This window comes from Lissotriton helveticus, chromosome 12 (assembly GCF_964261635.1).
Source record: "Lissotriton helveticus chromosome 12, aLisHel1.1, whole genome shotgun sequence".
Classification (NCBI taxonomy): Eukaryota; Metazoa; Chordata; class Amphibia; order Caudata; family Salamandridae; genus Lissotriton; species Lissotriton helveticus.
The window spans coordinates 474,133,544-474,152,519 of record NC_136073.1 but is presented as its reverse complement, the minus strand read 5'-3'; the positions used below and the strand labels follow the sequence as shown (position 1 = coordinate 474,152,519).

General features: G+C 43.4%; 1 protein-coding gene across 1 annotated transcript in view; it reads left to right on the top strand.

The window, feature by feature from the left end:
• Positions 1 to 1,709: 1,709 nt before the first annotated feature.
• Positions 1,710 to 18,976, top strand: part of TENT4B (terminal nucleotidyltransferase 4B) — a 338,706-nt gene continuing 321,439 nt past the window's right edge. Inside the window, exon 1 of the mRNA XM_078670099.1 lies at positions 1,710 to 2,661. Coding sequence (XP_078526225.1) covers positions 2,405 to 2,661 — 257 coding nt within the window. The 5' untranslated portion in view covers positions 1,710 to 2,404. The remainder of the gene's footprint in view (positions 2,662 to 18,976) is intronic.

The window sequence follows — 18,976 nt, the reverse complement described above, 5'->3', positions numbered from 1 at the left end:
GCTTGATGCTCTAAACTGCTCCCTCGTCCTATCTGACTCGGTAAAGTCACTTGGTATTACCCTGGACAAGAACTTGTCTATGAAGGACCACATCAAGAACTCTGCAAAAGTGCGCTTTACTCTCTAAAACACTTCAAGAAAATTAAACCTTTCATTCCTCAAGATGATCTCAAGACAATTGAACAATCCCTAGTCCTTTGTAAACTGGACTATGGAAACGCCATCCTAACAGGGTCTCCAAAAGCTCACCTAGCCCCACTAAGGACAGTCCTTAACATGGCAGCCGGACTCATAACTGGTGTAAATAAATTGGAACGCATCTCACCAACTCTCAACTGGCTTCCCATGGAAGGTAGATGTATTTACAAACTGGCCTACATCACACACAAGGCCCTTCACACCCAATCCCTAAACAGCAAACTACTAACAGCAGGAAATTCCAGAACTATGAGAAGCACCAACTCACTTCTTTTCATCCCTCAAAAACTGAAAAAGAAAACGACCCAGTGCCGGTCCTTCTCTGGCAACGTACTCAGGATGTGGAAAGCACTCCCAATTGACCTCAGATGCAATCCCTCCTTCTCTTGCTCCAAAAAGGCCCTGAAACGCCTTCTCCTCAACCAATACTTTTCCGACCAAGTCAACCATCCTAAACATCAATAACATAATGGACTCCCCCCTCACTATGACCTTCAAGGATGGTGGTTATCTGACTGTGTCAACCCCGTGTCTCTCTCCCCTCACTGGATACATAAATATTATGTATTTGCTTATATCTTTATGCATCCTCATGTCCTGCGATGTTATACAATCTTTCTTTTCCTTTGTTTATGTAAAGCGCTCGGATACCTACGGGTCCAGCTAGTGCTATTAAAACTTTAGAAAGAATAAAAATATGCATGTACAGGTAGATACTTAGCCTACCTATATGTAGAGGTATTACATTTTTTGATTACATTAGGCAATAAAAACAAAAAAAACAGCTCTTGGGAGATAACTAATAAAGTAACTTTCCTTTGCTGCGCGTTCTTCGAAAGATTCCTGGATACGCACCATTCATTCCCTTTAGGAGTAATTTTTAGTGTACGTCCCACCCACCTCGTCTAAAGTTGTGTTCTGACCAGGCACGCAATGCCCATTGGACTCAAAGTGCTTCAGGCCCCCCTCGGTGTGTGTCAGCCCGGGATGAGACAGCTTCCTGGGCACACACACAGCTGCACCATAACGCACTCCCAATTGAAAAATCCCAATTTTAAAGAACTGTTGCTTGTTAATGAGGCTTTGATGCCCCCACCCCCCTTTCCCCTTAGAGTCCCTGCAGCCCCACTCTACCTTTGGCCTAAAGAATCAGCCCCCCCCCCCCCAAATTTTCTTAGCCCCCCCCGAAATTTGACTCTAGTTGCGCCTCTGGTTCTGACCATTCATTCTCTCCAGTGTACCCATGCCCCGCCAAAGTATCCGTATTTATATGTTTTCCGAATTCCCAAATATTCAAGGAGAGAACCATATGCTGCCGTAACTTCAGTCCCCGAACACGGCGCTGTTTTGCAAACATCAGCATGATACTTTCCACGAACAGGGATTGAGAAATACACTTTTGGAGAAAAAAATGCGTTATCATTACGCATGCGTGAATAACAGTCGCATGCGCACTTGGAGTCAATGGACTACGGAACGCTTAGAGACACAGCGCATGGGGGCCGCCCCCTCTACGGAGTCCCAAGGAGCTCATCTTGGGCTTTCCGTTTCTTTCACCGTTTACGGTCTCGCACTTGCTGAATCAGTGCTCTGCTTTTCCTTTGTTGCGTGGCGTCACATGCTGTCTTAATAATTAGGCTTCCTATAGTAAAACGTCATTTGTAACTCTGAAACCCGTTAGGAGTTGAAGGAGGACAGGTCTCCGTTAGCTACTTAAGACTCAACACTGCGCTCTTTCTGGATGTTCTTGGAGTGGAACCCAGTCATGCGCTCCATATTTTCGATTCCTTCTGCGCCACCAACATGACTATGACGTCTACCAAGTCTTTTCGAATATGACATCAGGTGGATGCCATGAAACCGTCTCCTGGGTAGATACGACACAGGCAGGTCACAAAGCTGTGAAGGAGGCGGAGTTTGAGGGGGCGTGGTAGTACTACTTGGCTACTTTAAATGAAGTGACGTTTAGAAAACTTGTAGATAAAGAGACCCAAGTCTATTCTTGTGAAATTTCGCAGCTAGAGAGTGTTAAAGTAAGAAAGACGCACAAAGATCGTTAAAAATACTTTCACGGCCCGTCATGGGTTCGGTGGAACGATAACCGCGCGCTGAATCTAGTTATAGTTGTCACATTGCTGGCGGAAGGACACAGATTGCAAGCCGCTGCCAGGCGGAGGGATCCGATTCTTACTTCCTCCCTCGGCTCATGGATCCGCGCATCGCCTGGCTACAGCCTGAGCAGGTCGGGAGGGCGCAGCGGCTTTGGGGACGGGTGTGGCGGAGCGCGCAGGGTGCCATGCTGCAGCCGCAGGGGGATTTTCTACCTCTGGAAAGCAACAACCAGCCCAGTAATAAAAGGAAGCGTGACAACAAGGCCAGCACCTGTGGTCTGAACCCGGGCCGGGGACCAGCTGGTGGAACCCCATGGAGGGGCAACAGGGAGTACGGCCAGGGGGTCGTCGGGTGAGTGACAACATGGGAGAGTTGTGCGTCTCATATGGGGAAGGTGCATTTGGAGGCATTATAGCTAAAATCATATTTGGTGCACTGGTTACCAGATACGTATGGTGAGTGGTGGCTGCTGTTCTAGGCTAACTCCTTGCAGTGACACTTCACGTGCATGTTGATATGTGGGAGGGCGATTGCACGGGTCCTAGGTCTGTTATGGTGTATTGGAGTTACACTTAAAGCATATATTAGCGAGGTCCGAGGGTTGAGCGCAGTCCGAAATCGCTGTACATTAAGTAAGAGTTTGACAGAATTTAGTAAGCACCAAAGCACTGTGTTCTGAAACAGCTGTACTAGACACAACTCCCTGGTTATCATGCGTTTAATATCCCGCGCTTCGGTTTTTCAGGAAGAAGAATGACTAATGTTATCTTAAGAGCACCCAAAAATGCATCCTTTTTGAGAGAAGGTTGTGGTTTGTTAGCCTCTTCTTTATGCTTGTTTTTCTGCTTGTAATAACGTTTACGCTGCGCACACTAGCCGGCTGGTTTATTGGCAAGGGACATTCATGTTACTTTAGAAGAGATGTGCTTTATTGCCCTATTGGATGTGGTATATGTGATGTTTCCCTCTCTTCCCCTTTAAGACTTGTGAGCCCCTACTTGAGTTCTTAGAATCTAGAATGTGATGCCTTTGATATTCTATTCCTGTCAGTTGCTGTGGGCTGTTGCTGGATGAGGTTTTAATAAACCCACCTCTTACTTCTAAAAGACTTGCTTCTCTCTCATGTTTGATTTTTCACGATTTTACATTGGCGACGATTGGGAGTTATCACCTCAACTCAACAACTCAGCACGGCTGCAATTGTCTGGTGAGGAGAGCGGGTGGCACTTGAAGCGGAAAATATAATGTTAAGCGTAATTTAAGGGAGTCAAAGGAAATTTTAATTTAAATTAGGTGTAAGGTGAGCGTTACATCGTCCTCGCGCTGAGTTCCTCGCTGGTCTGCTCGCGAGCTACGACGTCATCCATCTCGCGCTGTCCAAGTACTCACGCTGACGTATACGTCACTGTGCGCACACAGAACGTGCTGTCTCCTGACTTCCCTGCGCTTCAAAGAATCGGAACGTTGCGTTTCACGTGTCTTCTCTGAGCGAAGTATTCTAAGATACTTGCACAATCTAATCCCATTGTTTTGCTCGTTCTGAACAGAACGTTTTCAAGGATATTTCCACTTTGGGTCCATTGTTGTGTTATTGAAATCTCACAATAAAAAAAAAAAGAAAAATAGTGTACATTGTTCATCGGTTTCCCATGTAAAAAAAAAAAGGAGTCTACTGGAAAAGTCTTCAAGAAGTACACTTTATAAGTGAAGAATAAAAATATATAAGTCTATAAAAAAAAAATATACAGAATTAAAAAAGAGAGAATATGCAGAATGTAACCCAACCTGCATTTTTCCTGACAAGTCCGGGTGAGCCGAACGTAAAGTGGAAGAAGTGGAAGAAAATTTTTGCAAATTATGCAAGAGTTTGTGGAACGAACCTGAGTGCTGAAAGAAAGCATTCCCTCTTGTTACATTGTCTAGGAGGAGAAGGACAGGATGTACTTGAACATTTACCTGACCTGTCGGCTGCTGAACAGAGAAATCTAAATGAGTATGAGATAGCAATTGTACAACTTGATAGGCATTATTTACCAAGACCTAGTACTATAATGGAGAGATACCATTTTGGCTTAAGAGAACAAAAAAAAGATGAGTCGGTGGAAGATTATGTTTCTTCTTTAAGGAAACTTGCTTCGTCCTGTAATTTTGGTCAATCTCTTGATGAAAGGATTCATGATCAATTTGTGTTAAGATGTGCACATGATGAGATCAGAAAGGAACTTTGGTTGAAAGACGAACCCCCTCTTGAGGAAGTCTTAGAAATCGCTAAACAAGTTGAACATATGACTAAATGTGTTGGAGAACTTAGAAAGGAAAAAGACAAACCTTTGATATATGAATCGAAAGATGAAACAAAAGTGGATGAGATTGTCTGTCAAGTTAAAAGAACTGTGGGAGAAAATTTGGAAGAAAAACAAATTAGAGCTTCAAATCCACCATATAATAGATTTTCATGTTTTAGGTGTGGTCAGTTCACACACTTAGCTAATGCACCTACTTGCCCTGCTTTAAAAGTAACCTGTAATTTATGCAATAAGAAAGGCCATTATGCTAAGTTTTGCAGAACAAGAACACAAAGTAGTGACAACTCTAGGAGGAGATGGTCTCAACCGCAAGTGAGATCTATTTGTTTTGAGATAAAGGATAATAAACCTGATCATCCATCGTTCATGGTCAAGGTAGAAAACTCTATGGTGAATTTTAAGTTTGATTCTTGTTCAAAGATAACGATAATTGATGAAAAACTGTTTGGACAATTGTTTAAAAAAAAAGTGAAAATATTTAAATGTGATATTATGCCATTAGGTTATAGTGAGAAACCCATTTCTATGTTAGGATATTTCATGGCTGAGATTGAACTTGGTTCTCACATTATTGTGGGCAAGGTTTATGTGTCAAAAAAAGGAGATGCACTCTTGGGTTGGCTTCATCAACGCCAGTTGGGTGTTACACTTGATCCCAATGCAACTCCTCAAGTTCAAATTCATGAAATATCTGATACAATATGTAACATGAGTGATGAAAAGTTGTCTTTGAGTTTGGCTAAACAATTTCCTAATGTTTTTAAAGAAGATTTAGGTTGTTTGCGTGGCTATAAGCATCACATTAAATTGAAAAGTAATGCTCTCCCTGTAGTAGCAAAAGTCAGAAGGATCCCTCTTATGGAGCAGCCTAAAGTTCAAGAAGAATTAAACAAGCTTGTCAAGAATAACATTATTGTACCGGTTGAAGCTACTGAATGGCTTGCGCCAGTGGTTATAGCCAAGAAACCCACTGGCGAGATTCGTCTTTGTATTGATTTAAGATCTTTAAATAAGGAGGTTGTTGTTGATAGGTTTCCCCTTCCAAATATAGATGAGATGATTTGTACTTTAGAAGGTGCCAAATATTTTACCACACTTGATCTTGCTTCTGCTTACCATCAGGTGGAGTTAGATGATTCTTCTCAAGATCTGACTGCGTTTGTAACACCTATGGGTACTTTCAAATTTAAGAGGATGCCCTTTGGCCTAGTATCGGCGGCCTCTGTCTTCCAACGGATCATGTCAAAGATTTTAAGGGGTTTGAGTGGTGTCAAGTGCTACCAAGATGATTTGCTGATCTATGGCAGTAATATTAGTGAGCATGATAAAAGAGTTTCCTTGGTACTGGAACGCTTGGATGGTGCTGGTATGACTTTGAAGAGGTCTAAGTGTAAGTTCAGGGTACAAGAAGTCAATTATTTAGGTCATAGAATTACTGGTAATGGTGTTTTTCCTAAGAAGGAGTTGGTTGAGGCCATTGATAAAATAAAAGAACCAACGTGCAGAGATGAACTTCTCTCATTTTTAGGCATGGTAGAATTCTATGGTAAGTTTATCTTTAATTTTGCCAACAAGACTTGCAATTTGAGGAGGTTAACAGTGAAAAATGCTGTCTTTGACTGGACGAGTGAATGTAAGGAGGAATTTTTGGGTATTAAGAATGAGATGAAAAAAGCACCTTCTCTTCATGCTTTTATTCCTGGTCTTCCCACTGTCATGTTTACTGATGCAAGTGATAAGGGACTTGGGGCGGTCTTAGTTCAAAAGAAGAATGGCAAAGATGCCTTGATTTGCTGTTCTTCTCGTTGTCTCAGGGGATCGGAGTGTAATTACTCTGTAATAGAGAAGGAATCTTTAGCAATCTTTTGGGCTTTGAGAAAGTTTAAAAATTTGATCTGGGGCACGAAAGTTTGTGTTTTGTCTGATCATAAACCCTTGAGAGAAGTGTTTTCAAAAAAAGGGCTAGATGCTATATCTTCCAGGATCAGGAAATGGATTGTTTCATTACAAGAATTTGAGTTTGAAGTGGAGTATATTCCTGGTCTTGCTAATAAATCAGCAGATTGCTTGTCAAGATTGGTTGACTCTGACAACTCCGAAGTTGATGACTCAAGTGACTGGGAGGAGTTTATGAATGTGTGTGAGGTGACTGATGGTGCCATTGATGAATCTGAATGGAGAGTAGAATTAGAGAAGGATGAGGAAATTTCTAATGTCATGCAGTCCTTGAAGAATAACACTCGTTTGATTAAGCCTTGGTTACTAATTTCTGATGAACTTTCTGTTAACAATGGTCTTTTAACTAGAGGGACCAAGCTTGTTCCTCCTAGCACGTTAAGGGAAAAATTGTTAATACATGCTCATTGTGGTCATTTGGGCATTGTAAAAACCAAGGAGATACTTCGCATGCAATTTTGGTGGCCGGGAATGGATCTAGAAATTGAGAGAATGGTCAGAGAATGCCCTGAATGTTGTGCTAGTGATAAGATTTTAAAAACTAGACACATGCCAATGGTGAAAAGGGTTTTACCGAGTCATCCCTGGGATGAGGTTGCCATCGACATTTTAGGTCCTCTTTCTGGAGTCTCTGATACTCCATATCTAATTGTATTAATCGATCTCTACTCCAGGTGGATTGAGGTTTCTGCTGTCAGAGACATCACTTCTGATGCTATCATAAAATTTTTAGAGCCCCTGTTCAATAAGGAAAGTTTTCCTAACAGTTTATTGTCTGACAATGGGCCTCAATTCTGTTCCTCGGTTTTTGTTGATTTTCTTAAAAAATGTGGTATAGTTCATAAAAGATGTTCCTTGTACCATCCCGAAACCAATGGTGCTATTGAGAGAGTTAATAAGACTTTGAAAGAGTCTATACAGCTTGCTCGCTCTTCTAGTTTGAATTGGAAGTCCACCCTTCAGGACAGAATCAACACCTATCGCTTTGCCCCCCATTCTTCTTCGGGCAAGTCTCCATTTGAGCTGTTCAAAGGGAGGGTTCCTAACACGTTGTTGTGCCCTGGGTGGATGTGTTTGAATAAAGGTCTGGTGGACAATGATATTGGTTCTTGGAGAGCCAAAGAATTACTCAAACAGGATGCTCGCAAGTCTTATTTTGACAAGAAAAAAAACGTCTGTTTTCAGGAGGTCAAGGTGGGGGATTTTGTAAAAATAAAGACTCCTGTGGGACGCAGACCTTGGTCTAAATACTCTGATATTAGAGCTGTAATTAAGATTTTCAAAAATGCTGTTAAAACTGATGATGGGAGAATCTGGAATAAGAGTCGCGTTGTTGTTGTTGATCCATATTTGTCTTCTCAAAGGGACTCTGCTCATTTTAGTGATTCACGTGATAATTTGCATTTTCTGTCTAACTCTTCCTTTGACAGGTCCTCGTCTTCTTTCAGAAGGAGTCAAAGAACCCGTAGAGCTCCCATTTATTTGAAAGATTATGTTTAAACATGCTTCTTGTTTTTATGACCTTCTCTACACATGTTTTCTTTGTTTGCTTAGTTTTAATTCTCCTATGTTCTCTGAATCTTTTGTATTACTTTATTCTTATTCAAATGTATGTATGATAGGGAGATGTGTGATGTTTCCCTCTCTTCCCCTTTAAGACTTGTGAGCCCCTCCTTGAGTTCTTAGAATCTAGAATGTGATGCCTTTGATATTCTATTCCTGTCAGTTGCTGTGGGCTGTTGCTGGATGAGGTTTTAATAAACCCACCTCTTACTTCTAAAAGACTTGCTTCTCTCTCATGTTTGATTTTTCACGATTTTACAGTATAGAAGTCTCACTTTAAAACTTTGACAGGTTGAAAGTCACATAGGTTTGGCTGCGTTCCAGGTTCTTCTCAAATCAGCCTTTACCGGCATCACTATGAAGTAAGCAACTTCATGCACAGCTTTCCTTGTTCTCAAAGCCATGTTTGCCTTATGAACATTTTTTTAACGACTGCATTTCTGGGTAGACGGCTTCGACTTTCACTCTTCATTACCAGTTCTGTCTGCATCCTTTGGTAAGGCTCGTTCACTTAGTATATATAGCCTTTCGGCATTATTAGTAACCCAAAATTGTTAACCTTGCACTTAGAAGATTGCGATTAGGTGTTGTAGCTTGATTTTTGAGAACTTACTGTGAACGGATAGTTTACTTTAAGTGCTGAGGAGCTTGGGCTATTTTTAGGGAAGAGGGCCATGCAGAATAACTTTATTGTTGAGTATTAGAATATGGGATTACAGCGTGACTGGTTTTGGTCAGCAAATATATTGAAGTAACTTTGAGCTGTAATGCCCAGCGCTAGGTGTACCCAAACCCACAATTTGTATTTTTTTAATCTTTTTATTGTATAAACAGACTCCATACGTTCGCACAAAAGACATCAGCAGTAGGACAGTGATACAGATAGGACAATGCTACACAGCATAACACATCATCAAATAAGCTTGCATTGGTAGATCAAGCCCCCCCTATCGCCCCCCACCCCGACAGCCAACCTGCTAGTCTCCCCCTCCGTGGATCTCTCCACCGTGAACATTCCTGCAGGTACTGTGATGGCACTGCACCCTCTGCCGCCCCACTCCCTCCTCCAAACCCACAATTTTGTCCCTGGTGTAAAGTGAAAATGGAAAGAAAAAGTGATGCACCATTAACGTAATCCCAAAAAATTAAGTTTATATAATAATCTTATTTATTCTACACTATTTGAATGTAATGGAGAAAGCTTGCACACAATTAGTTATAATATTAATATGAAAATGATTCAACTGGCCAGGAGATCATAAACCATTCTTACTAAGTCTGGTAAAGTTTCCACAAAGGTATGTGTTCTTACAGCAATATGACTTTTCTGTTAAGTCGGATGTACGAAGCAAATGCTGGTATAATCACATGATTCAGCCAGCACGTTTCATGACACCCGGTCGGTTGCTTTGCCATGTGGTTTCTCAGCTTGTTCAATAACGGTGAACGAGATGCGTAATTTGGTCAGTAGTTGAGTAAAATCCCCAAGTTTTTCAAAGTTTCAACACACACATCTTTTTCTCCAAAAATGCTTTATCCAAATTCCTTTTTTACCCTCAGAAAAATCTATATCACGCCCCATGTTACAGTTCACTGTTTCCTCCAGAGTTGTAGAGTGTCAAACCCGTTAAGGATAAAGCCAATCAGCCATACGCAATTAGATGAAAAAGACAAAGAAATTCTTTTGGACTCCTCGCTGACCTATGATACGGCCCCATAGAGTGTCCTCTGATTAAGTGACATTAGAGCCAGGCTGGGTTTTTGGGAATGTGCAAATTATGGTTATATTGTGGGTCACGGAAAAGTTAGACCTTGACTGGAGAAAAAGACGTAAAGCTGGCGAGGCTGGTTCAAAGGTGTAGTTAAGGAGGCCTTGTACATAGTATTATTGTTTGCCATGAGTGAATGGCTTGTATGGTGGTAGGAATGGCAATGCAGCATTGGATCAGTTGTGCTAAAAGTGTACTCGAGGCGAGGTAAGGTTGCAGTTGAGGCGAGCAAACACTGACGTTTTCTGGGGTGAGATGCCACAAGTTAGGATTTAGACGAGGCATATCAGCATACATATGTACCTTGGGAGCATTATATGACTCTTCAATTATTATAACAATAATACCGCAGTGCACTCAAGTTTTTAGTTCAAAGTATTAAATAAACCAAGGATCTTTTGGTGTCGTTCCGTCGAAAGAATGCAGTGTCTGAATTTGCACTGTAGCATTAAATGAAAGATGTTTATGTATTTAAAAAAAAAAAAAATCTTTTTATTTTGTAGTTAAGACACATAACAATGGTATGGCTCATATTGTCATATCTAGGCCCCTCGCAGGAGGCCTGAGCATAAATACATTTTCAATACGTTTGACCTTTCAGCCAGCTCAAGGATAGAGCCCGTTTCACCCGTTCATTTACATCCCTCCCAGGGAATCAAGCACCCCACCCAACCCCACCGCACCCCCCAATATTGCATCCAGTGACCCATATTTTCTGGAATTTTTGTGACGTCCCTCTGGCACTATAGATAATATGCTCTTCCAGTTGGCACCAATCCAGGTCCTACTTCCATTCTCTGATAGCTAGGCTGTGGGGAGAAAGTAGGACCCCAACTATGTCACGTTTAGCAACCACTGCCGCTACCCCCAGCCAGATACCAACATGTCTTGACCATTTTTCCTCTACAGACATCCTTAACAACATCCACTTGGCGTCCAGTGGCGCCTGTACCCTCATCACTTATATCATCACTGCTAGTATTTTGGTCCAATAATTCTGTATGACTGGACAGGACCATAGTGTATAAAAGAATTTACCCAGCTCCCCGTATCTCCTGGGGTAGCTGGCCAAACCTATCCGCCCCATTTTAAACACTCTAGTCTTGGACAAATGAGACCTGTGAAGTATACATAGCTGCTCCAGTTGTCGAAACCTAGCCCTCATCACTATTTCCTGTGAGCTCTGGAGCGCTTTGTTCCACTATTCGTCATCTATGGCGCCTAGATCGGCAACCTGGCCTCTTGCAGCCTACCAAGATTGTCAGGCATATTCATAATTTTTAGGTCTCGCCTTTTCCATTCCGCAGGAATGGATTGGAGAGAATTCTAGTGGTCAAAATACTCGTCAAATTATGGCTTTTTCGGTGCGGTTTTCTTCGAGTTCACGTGGCCACAGGCACACGCTTTTGGGCCATAAACTTTTTTTTCACGAGCTTTTGTCGTTTTTCATTGGCTCTTAACTTTGTTCACGCCTCATTGAAGCTGCTCCCTCCGCCCACCTTCTCTCTGTCCTGCGCGCGCCTCTTGCTTATCTCACCGTAGCACGACAATATTCAGACGTGCACTCTTTCCAAGCATACCCCCCCTGCCTTTAACTCGCGGAAACACGCACACTAAACACAAACAGCCCACAGACTCTCTCCCATTCACGCACGGCAACACGCACACGTCAACAACATTCAGACGTGCACTCTTTCCAAGCATACCCCCCCTGCTTTTCACTCGCGGAAACACGCACACCAAACACAAACAGCCTACAGACTCTCTCCCATTCACGTACGGCAACACGCACACCAAATACAAACAGCCCACAGGGAGCATAAGACCAGCACACGTGGTAGTAATGAAAACTATACAGAGTCCAGCCGCTGCGCACCAAATTCGATCTTTTGGGACTCGCATGTAGCTTACGTTACGAGCAAGATGGCTACCGGCGTTCATCCAACCTATCAGTGCCACGCATCGAAAGCCCCCGTGTCCCTATTACCCAGAAGCCCAGCACCATAGAGAGACACAGGACAGCTGGCACTCTCCTAGATGTCCATGCTCTACAAATCGGGACACTAACGATAAATGTATTTTATACATTATAAATAACTTTTATTTCAATATTAATTAACGAAAAAAAAAAGACATTTATATTAGTAAAATATATACATCTAAGTCACGTAAATACAAAACATGTGGCATTACAAATGCTATAAGTGTCACATTTGCTAAAGTTAAAAGTATTGGCATTTTAAATCACGAAACATAAATATAAAATGTCATTTACAAAACCAATACCTCCAAATTTCCTACTGCGAGACCTATTGGCAACGCCAGTGCTTGTTTTATATGTCGGCGAATCTGCCTTACTGGGCATTGGGTCCAAACGTAATCTGTCTTCCAAGGGCGAGTAATCTGGGATCAGCTCTCCTGAGAGTAGGCGATTTTTCAAGGCGTGCTGTAGTTGCCTGTATTAAAATATTTCTGACAATGCCAGGTCGACCTCTTTGGCCTGTGTCTCGAAAGAAACCTGTGCTCCCGATCTCCATATATCTCCGAGCTTTTCAATACCTATTATGTCCTGACTTCTCTCAACCGGTCACTATCCCATAATGGGGTTTCTGCTCTGAGCTTTCCCTTTCATCCTAGGCTCCTATTTGCTGTTTTCCAGGCATGCAGCACTGCAGATGTGTGTGGTGGGAGCAGACCCCGGTCCCTCTTACTATAAAGAAGTGCCGGATAGTCTCTGCTTCCCATGGCCAGGTGGTCTACTCTGTACCCGGGTTCTTGTCTCTCACCAAATACCCACTCATTTACCACTGCCAATTGGGCTGCCCAGTAATATGCCTTGAGGTTTGGCACTGCTGAACCTCAGTCGTACACCCCCTGCTGAAGTTTTGCTAAGTAGATTCACGCTGCGCCTCCATCCCACAGCAGTGCTTTCGGAATGCTGTCAAGTCTCCGCATGTGAGAAGATTTGGAATTTTGAAAAGTGTATTTTGGAAAATATAAAGGAGTCTTGAGAGGGTCATCAGTTAGAAAAGGGCGGCCCTTCCCATCAGTGAGAGAGGGAGTGTGCGCCAGTGATCCACATCTATCTGGAAACAATCTATTTGAGGGACGATATTGCTCGCCTGGAATTGATCTTCTTGTCTGGCTATCTCAATGCCTAAAATATTTAAATCCTTCCAACGCTACTGTGACAACACACCTCGTCGGCTGGGACAGGGGGCACTGGTCAAGCTGGTAAATCGGGGACTTGTCCCAATTAATTTGATATCGAAAATATGCAAGATTTGTGGAATAGACATACGGGGCTTGGTCCTGTATAGCAGGATATCGTTTGCATACAGCAATATTTTTCCTCCCAGTGGTCCTCAACTACTATTTCTAGGATTAAGGGGTCCCCGTGGACACAGGTCGCCAGCAGCTCCAGGGCCAAATCAAAAATCATGGGGGACAGCCCTGTCTTGTACCTTTCCACAGGTCTATAGCTCGCGACATGCAGCGGTTCACTCTTTCCCTGGCTCTTGTCTTGTACCCTGGTACAGCAGGTGCACCCAAGTACAGAAATCTGGGCCAAAGCCCAGTCGTGAGTGTAAGGCAAAAAGGTAATTCCATTCTATCAAAGGCCATCCCGGCGTCCAACGATGGCACTGCCGCATCCTTCGCCCCATACACCTTTGTGAGGTGTAATACCCCATACAATCTTCTCAAGTTTAGACTTGTACTCCGTTTCGGGATAAAACCGGATTGTTCTGGATGAATTAATGTAGATCACACACCTTCTAATCTATTTACAAGGGCCTTGGCTAAAATTTTGGATTCTACATAACTCTACGGGCAATCCATTTGGACCCGAGGCCTTCCCTTACTGAAGATCGCCTAGTGCTCCTGCTATTTCTTCTGCTGTGATATCGCTATCCAGCATCTCAGTCCTCTTTTGATAGTGTATTCAACTGCATGGTTGCGAGAAGTTCCGCACATTACTCCGTGGACCTAGTGGACTCAGCAGTGTATACCCCCTCATAAAAATCCGCAAATACTGCAGCTAGCGGTGTTATGTTAATCATGAGATAAGAAACACATTTGTTTCAAACTGTAAGTCAGCTGAATGTAACATAAATCTGGAAGTGCACTTATAGTTTAGGAAAGTGTGACAAATATAACCAATGTTAAGGATGTGTTTAGCCATAACCTTTTCTTTTTTTAGTTGCTGAATTATTATTATAATTATGACGGCAATTGTTAGTTGTTAGATTCAAGAATAGTATGTAATACATTCGTACACACTAATATTTAAGAATTTATTAATTCTGGGTTTTAGAATGAGACTCCTCCACATTACCTCTAGATGTAAGAGAAGTTTGTCTTTTGACAGCCTTATTTCATATGCGTATTAGAGACACCCGCCCAATTTCCTCTCCTTCAAAAGGGGCATATTCTTTTTAGCGTTCAGGACATCTGTCCGATTTGACCCCATAAATCTTGGGGTTCACTTCAGTAGTACGCTTTAGTAGAAATCCTCCAAGAAGTTTTTAAGTGGTCCAGAACAGAACAAAAAAGGTCATATTTTGTTTAAAAAATACACTCGTATTTTACCATATAGAAACAAACAAAAATCGCTTCCCATTTACCAAAAAATAAAGTTAAATATCCTCTGCATTGTAGCGTTCTTCCCAGCTTGGGTATCCACCAATGTCTAGGCCACACACGGAGGTTAGTATTACACATCTTTATTCTTTTGCGTGTAACCGCAAACTCCATATTCTAAACCTACCTTCACTTTGCTCTAACACTTGCGCCACAGTTCTACGGAGTCCAGCAGGAGCCAAAAGAGTTCCGTCATTGCGAACTTGCATGACTCTACCTCTTCCCCTCTACTAAATAAAAAATAATAAAAAGTACAACTATATAAACAATTATAGCTCTTCAATGAGTCTTCGTGGCGATCTGATCACTCGTTCTGATAGTGTCTTTGGAAACTGGGTACAGGCAGTGGAAGTGTCTGTGATCTGCATTGGTGATGTAGGAACAGCAGCAGTCGGGGGTCTAGGGGGGTTTTTGCTTGTCCTTTCAGCTTCAGTCTCTACATTGACATCAGTGCCCGATGAGCCACGTGTCAGAAATGCGAGGAATCTCTTGTAATGGACTTCCCAGGACGTTGGGCAGTCACCATGTGCCCTTTTGCTGGTCACATAAACTTGAAACATTCACAAAGCCATTGCCTTGCGTAGGAAGCACCTATTAGCTTTGCAAATGGTTGTTTTTGTTAAGCTGGTGTGCTGAACGCAATTTTGGCATAGGAAACACATCTCTTGATTTTCTGCATTATTCGTATTTGTTAGTCTTTACATTCATTTAGAAGTTGGATTTGTGTGCAAGGATCAATGTTTCTTTCTGTAAGGGCACAAATATTGCACTCTTTCTCATTCAGAGAGATGGTGGAACATTCTAAATGAAGAAAAGTAAAACACAAGCTGTCTATACATATGTATATGTGTATGTATATGTGTGTGTGTGTGTGTATATATATATATATATATATATATATATAAGTAAATCTATACTTCCCTCTGTGCACTTACCTCTTAATGTTTTGTCCCTAGATATTTTGTCCACGATCTTATTCCCCACAATATTCTTTACTTGATATGAAAGAGTATAGTCGTACGTGGGTTAAATCAAGAAAGAGACAATTGGTGGATGTATGGATGCATGACCAGTGGCGGCTGGCAACATTAATAAATGGTGCGACACTAGCCGTAAATGCTGCTGGCTGCCAGGCCCTCCTTCTGGTGCTTTTCTCCACACACCGAACCTGGAGATGATAATGAGGAGCAGGAAGGAAAGGGGTGGACTTTCTTCCAAGTGCAACACTTATTCAACCAATCCTTGAGCTGCTCTCCTGATGTTTTTCAGCATGAGAGTATCTCCAGGATTGGTTGGAGCAGGCCAAGCTCATTTTGAGGCTGGGGGCCTATGGCAGCAAATCTCGGCTTTTTTTCAGCCCTAGGATTGCTGGGTCTGCAGTGTGAATGTCAAAGACAGGTGGCCTATCTGCAATGCTTACTAAGCCCCGGTAGACATCTGTAATCCACAGAAATCTGCCCCCCTCCACCCTACAGCAGCGCGGGCCAGTGGCACACAGAATAATAAAACGGTGATGACCATTTTATTATTCTGTGTTTATCGCTGCACCAGCAGGTGAGGCGACACTCTTCCGCCTATGAAGAGAAACCGCCACTGGGCATGACTGCATGAATTAGTGACATCATGCATGATAGTATATTGAGTGCCTTAGCTCACCAGTGACTGAAGTTATTTGCCAGTTTTGTTGACCCTGCGTGTTATAGTATTGTTAAGGGAGCAAGCTGTTTTTGAGCCTTTTGAATACATGTTCAAGTTAGAGGCTGTGTTTCACTTTAAAGCGTGCCTCTGCCCTTGAAACTTTTTTTTTTTTTAACGAAAATGTCGGGTGTGATGATGTGTGTATTTGCTTTCCACAAACTATATGCTTTGGTACTTTACTGAGATGCTGACCTACCAAGTGCCTAATGAAATCCTTTATTTTTTTAGGTCGAGCCTAGCGCAACGCGCATGCGCTGCTCTGCTCGACTTTATGTGAGGGCTTTCAGAAAGCTCACCTCACGCTCGCAAACGCTTGCGCGTGTGCTTTTTGTTTTGTCCCCGGCTATTGGCGTTTGTGTGCATCTTTTTAACAAAGACCGCACGCAATTGGTCAAGGCGGGAGCATTGCTCCGCCCATGGCCTATTGGTTGCGGTTACCCGCACTGGCGCCACGTGTTTTGAATTATCGTGCACGATCATTCAAAACACTTGTCTCGGTGTGGCGCGTGCGCGCACCACTCTTCTATTCTACCTTTTCAGCCATGCCGGGTCAGGGAAGATAATGAGCCGCAGAGCCCAGAAAACATATTTTCTATTTAGTTGTGAATGTTATGTTTTGTTTGCTGGGTGATTTGTAAGAGCTGCTTTGTTTGCATGTAAAAAGTGTTTGCTACAACACCGAGGGGAACCTTGAAATTTCTTGCGGGCAAGAATAACTTGATGGCAGCGAGCACAACCGCCTTGTGCGTGCTTTCACATGTAATCTTCTTTGACATGGGCCGGGCATTCATTTGGTGAATCACGCCGCGTGTACATCCAGCTTCCCCGCCCCCTTCCCTGCTTTTAAACCCTACGCTTCGAAAATCCCAGGGCCCGTAGATGCTTTTGCAGCTTTTATTAGATTCGGATGGGTGACCTGAGCGGTTCTTTCCTTTCTTATGAACCGTGAGATCTGTGCATTACACGGGTGCTGACCCGGGGGGGGTCAGCACATCGCAGAAGAAGTTTAGCTGGCATCCTACGCCAACATTTTCAGTGCGCTGCAATTGCCTCTCCATAATGTTTATCACAAGTGAAAAATGATGACCAGGGTACAGCATGTTTTCATTATTAGGGTAAAACCACCCCAAAACAGTCTGTCAGTGGGACGGTACCCAGGCTATGATGCTTAGAGGCTGCTGAATGACGTGATGGCCATTTGAGAATATTTGGGAACAACTGCGGGACAGTTGCATTTAAACTTTATGCCAGAAATATGTATATCAATTTGGAATATAACTAGGAGAGGACTCTACTTTGCACTTTGAAGGTGACGTAAGTGATATGCACAACTAACCAGGGTTGGATTGGGATCAATAATCAGCCCTGGCACACCCAAAAAAAGCATTGGCATAGCAAATAGGTCTCGCCTTTGGGTCCTTGTTAATCTTTTAGTTCAAGCTCTAAAATATTTTATTTAAAAGCAAACCGAAATAGTGAACCAGGCTTACACTACGAGGCCACCTGTATTCCTAAGTTCATAGAGATGGGTAGCTGTGCATTGCCGGCTTGTTCAGTTTACACGGCTTGCGGCCAGGGCGTGAATCCCCAATTGGCAAAGCCCACAAGAGGTATAGTGTCTGAGTTGTGTAAGGTTCATGAGGATTAGCTGCATGCGTTGCTCTTGCGTTTGAAGGTAGCGTGGTTGGCTGTTGTGTTCAGTCCAGGAAGTGAGTGCATTTCTGAGGCTGATAACTAGTTATGGACACACTGCACAGGCTAAAGCAGTTCGATGCATATCCAAAGAGTTTGGAGGATTTCATGATTAAGACATGCGGGGGAGCTGTAGGTAAAAAGAAGTCTTAGTACCTAGCATATAGCGCCAGCCTGGCTGCCCCGCCCCGGCTTTGACCCCTGCCCCAGGTCTGTGCTGCTGTAGTCCTCTTAGCCTGGTGCCCCCTGCCGGGCCCCCAGCCCTCCGCTGCCGGTGGACATGACCTCATCCTCTACCTGTTCCTGCACTTCCACCTGGGGCTGCAGCTACGGTACGAGACCCAGGAGCTTGCCTGGGTGCTGCTGTTGGAACTAATTGCCCTGCAAGCATCGTCGGGCGCCCTGGTGCTGGACACCCACCCGGCCCTCAGCATGCTGGCGGTCCGCTACAGGATGGGGCCGGCCCGGAAGGAACTACTTGCGGGCTCCGGCATTGGTCTGTTAAAGGTGAGGCATCACATTTAAACCAGAGCTATGGCAATGCTTATTTATTTTTCAAACACTTTTTTTTTAGGTCTCGCCTAAGCCATTGTGTTAGCGATGCTTTGGCGAGATATAAAGTAAGGGGGCATTCAAAAGTGCTCCCAAAGTGCGCATCGGGTACAGTGCACAATTTGTCCGCCTGCTGATCACTTTCGCAGCCGCTTTGATGTTCTCAGTGAGCCCCGCAGCCACTGAGAACATCAAAGCGGCCGCGAAAGTGATCACCATTTGCCACCCGTCTTTTCTCCCACCTCTTCACCCTGCCTGTCTGTTCTCCTTGCACTCCTCTCTACCATCTCGGCTTCCAGCCGGCTCTACCCTCCACGATGACGGCTCCTCCTGTTCGCCCTATCCTGTCTGCGCTCATCTCCCTGCTGCCCTTATTCCTCCATACAAATTGTAGTAGTAATGTTTGCCTCAATTGCTATATCTTTCAGGATTGTGTCATGTAAATGTCTGCTTGGTGTTAAGCACTGTAGCAATAAATGTCCTCTTCAG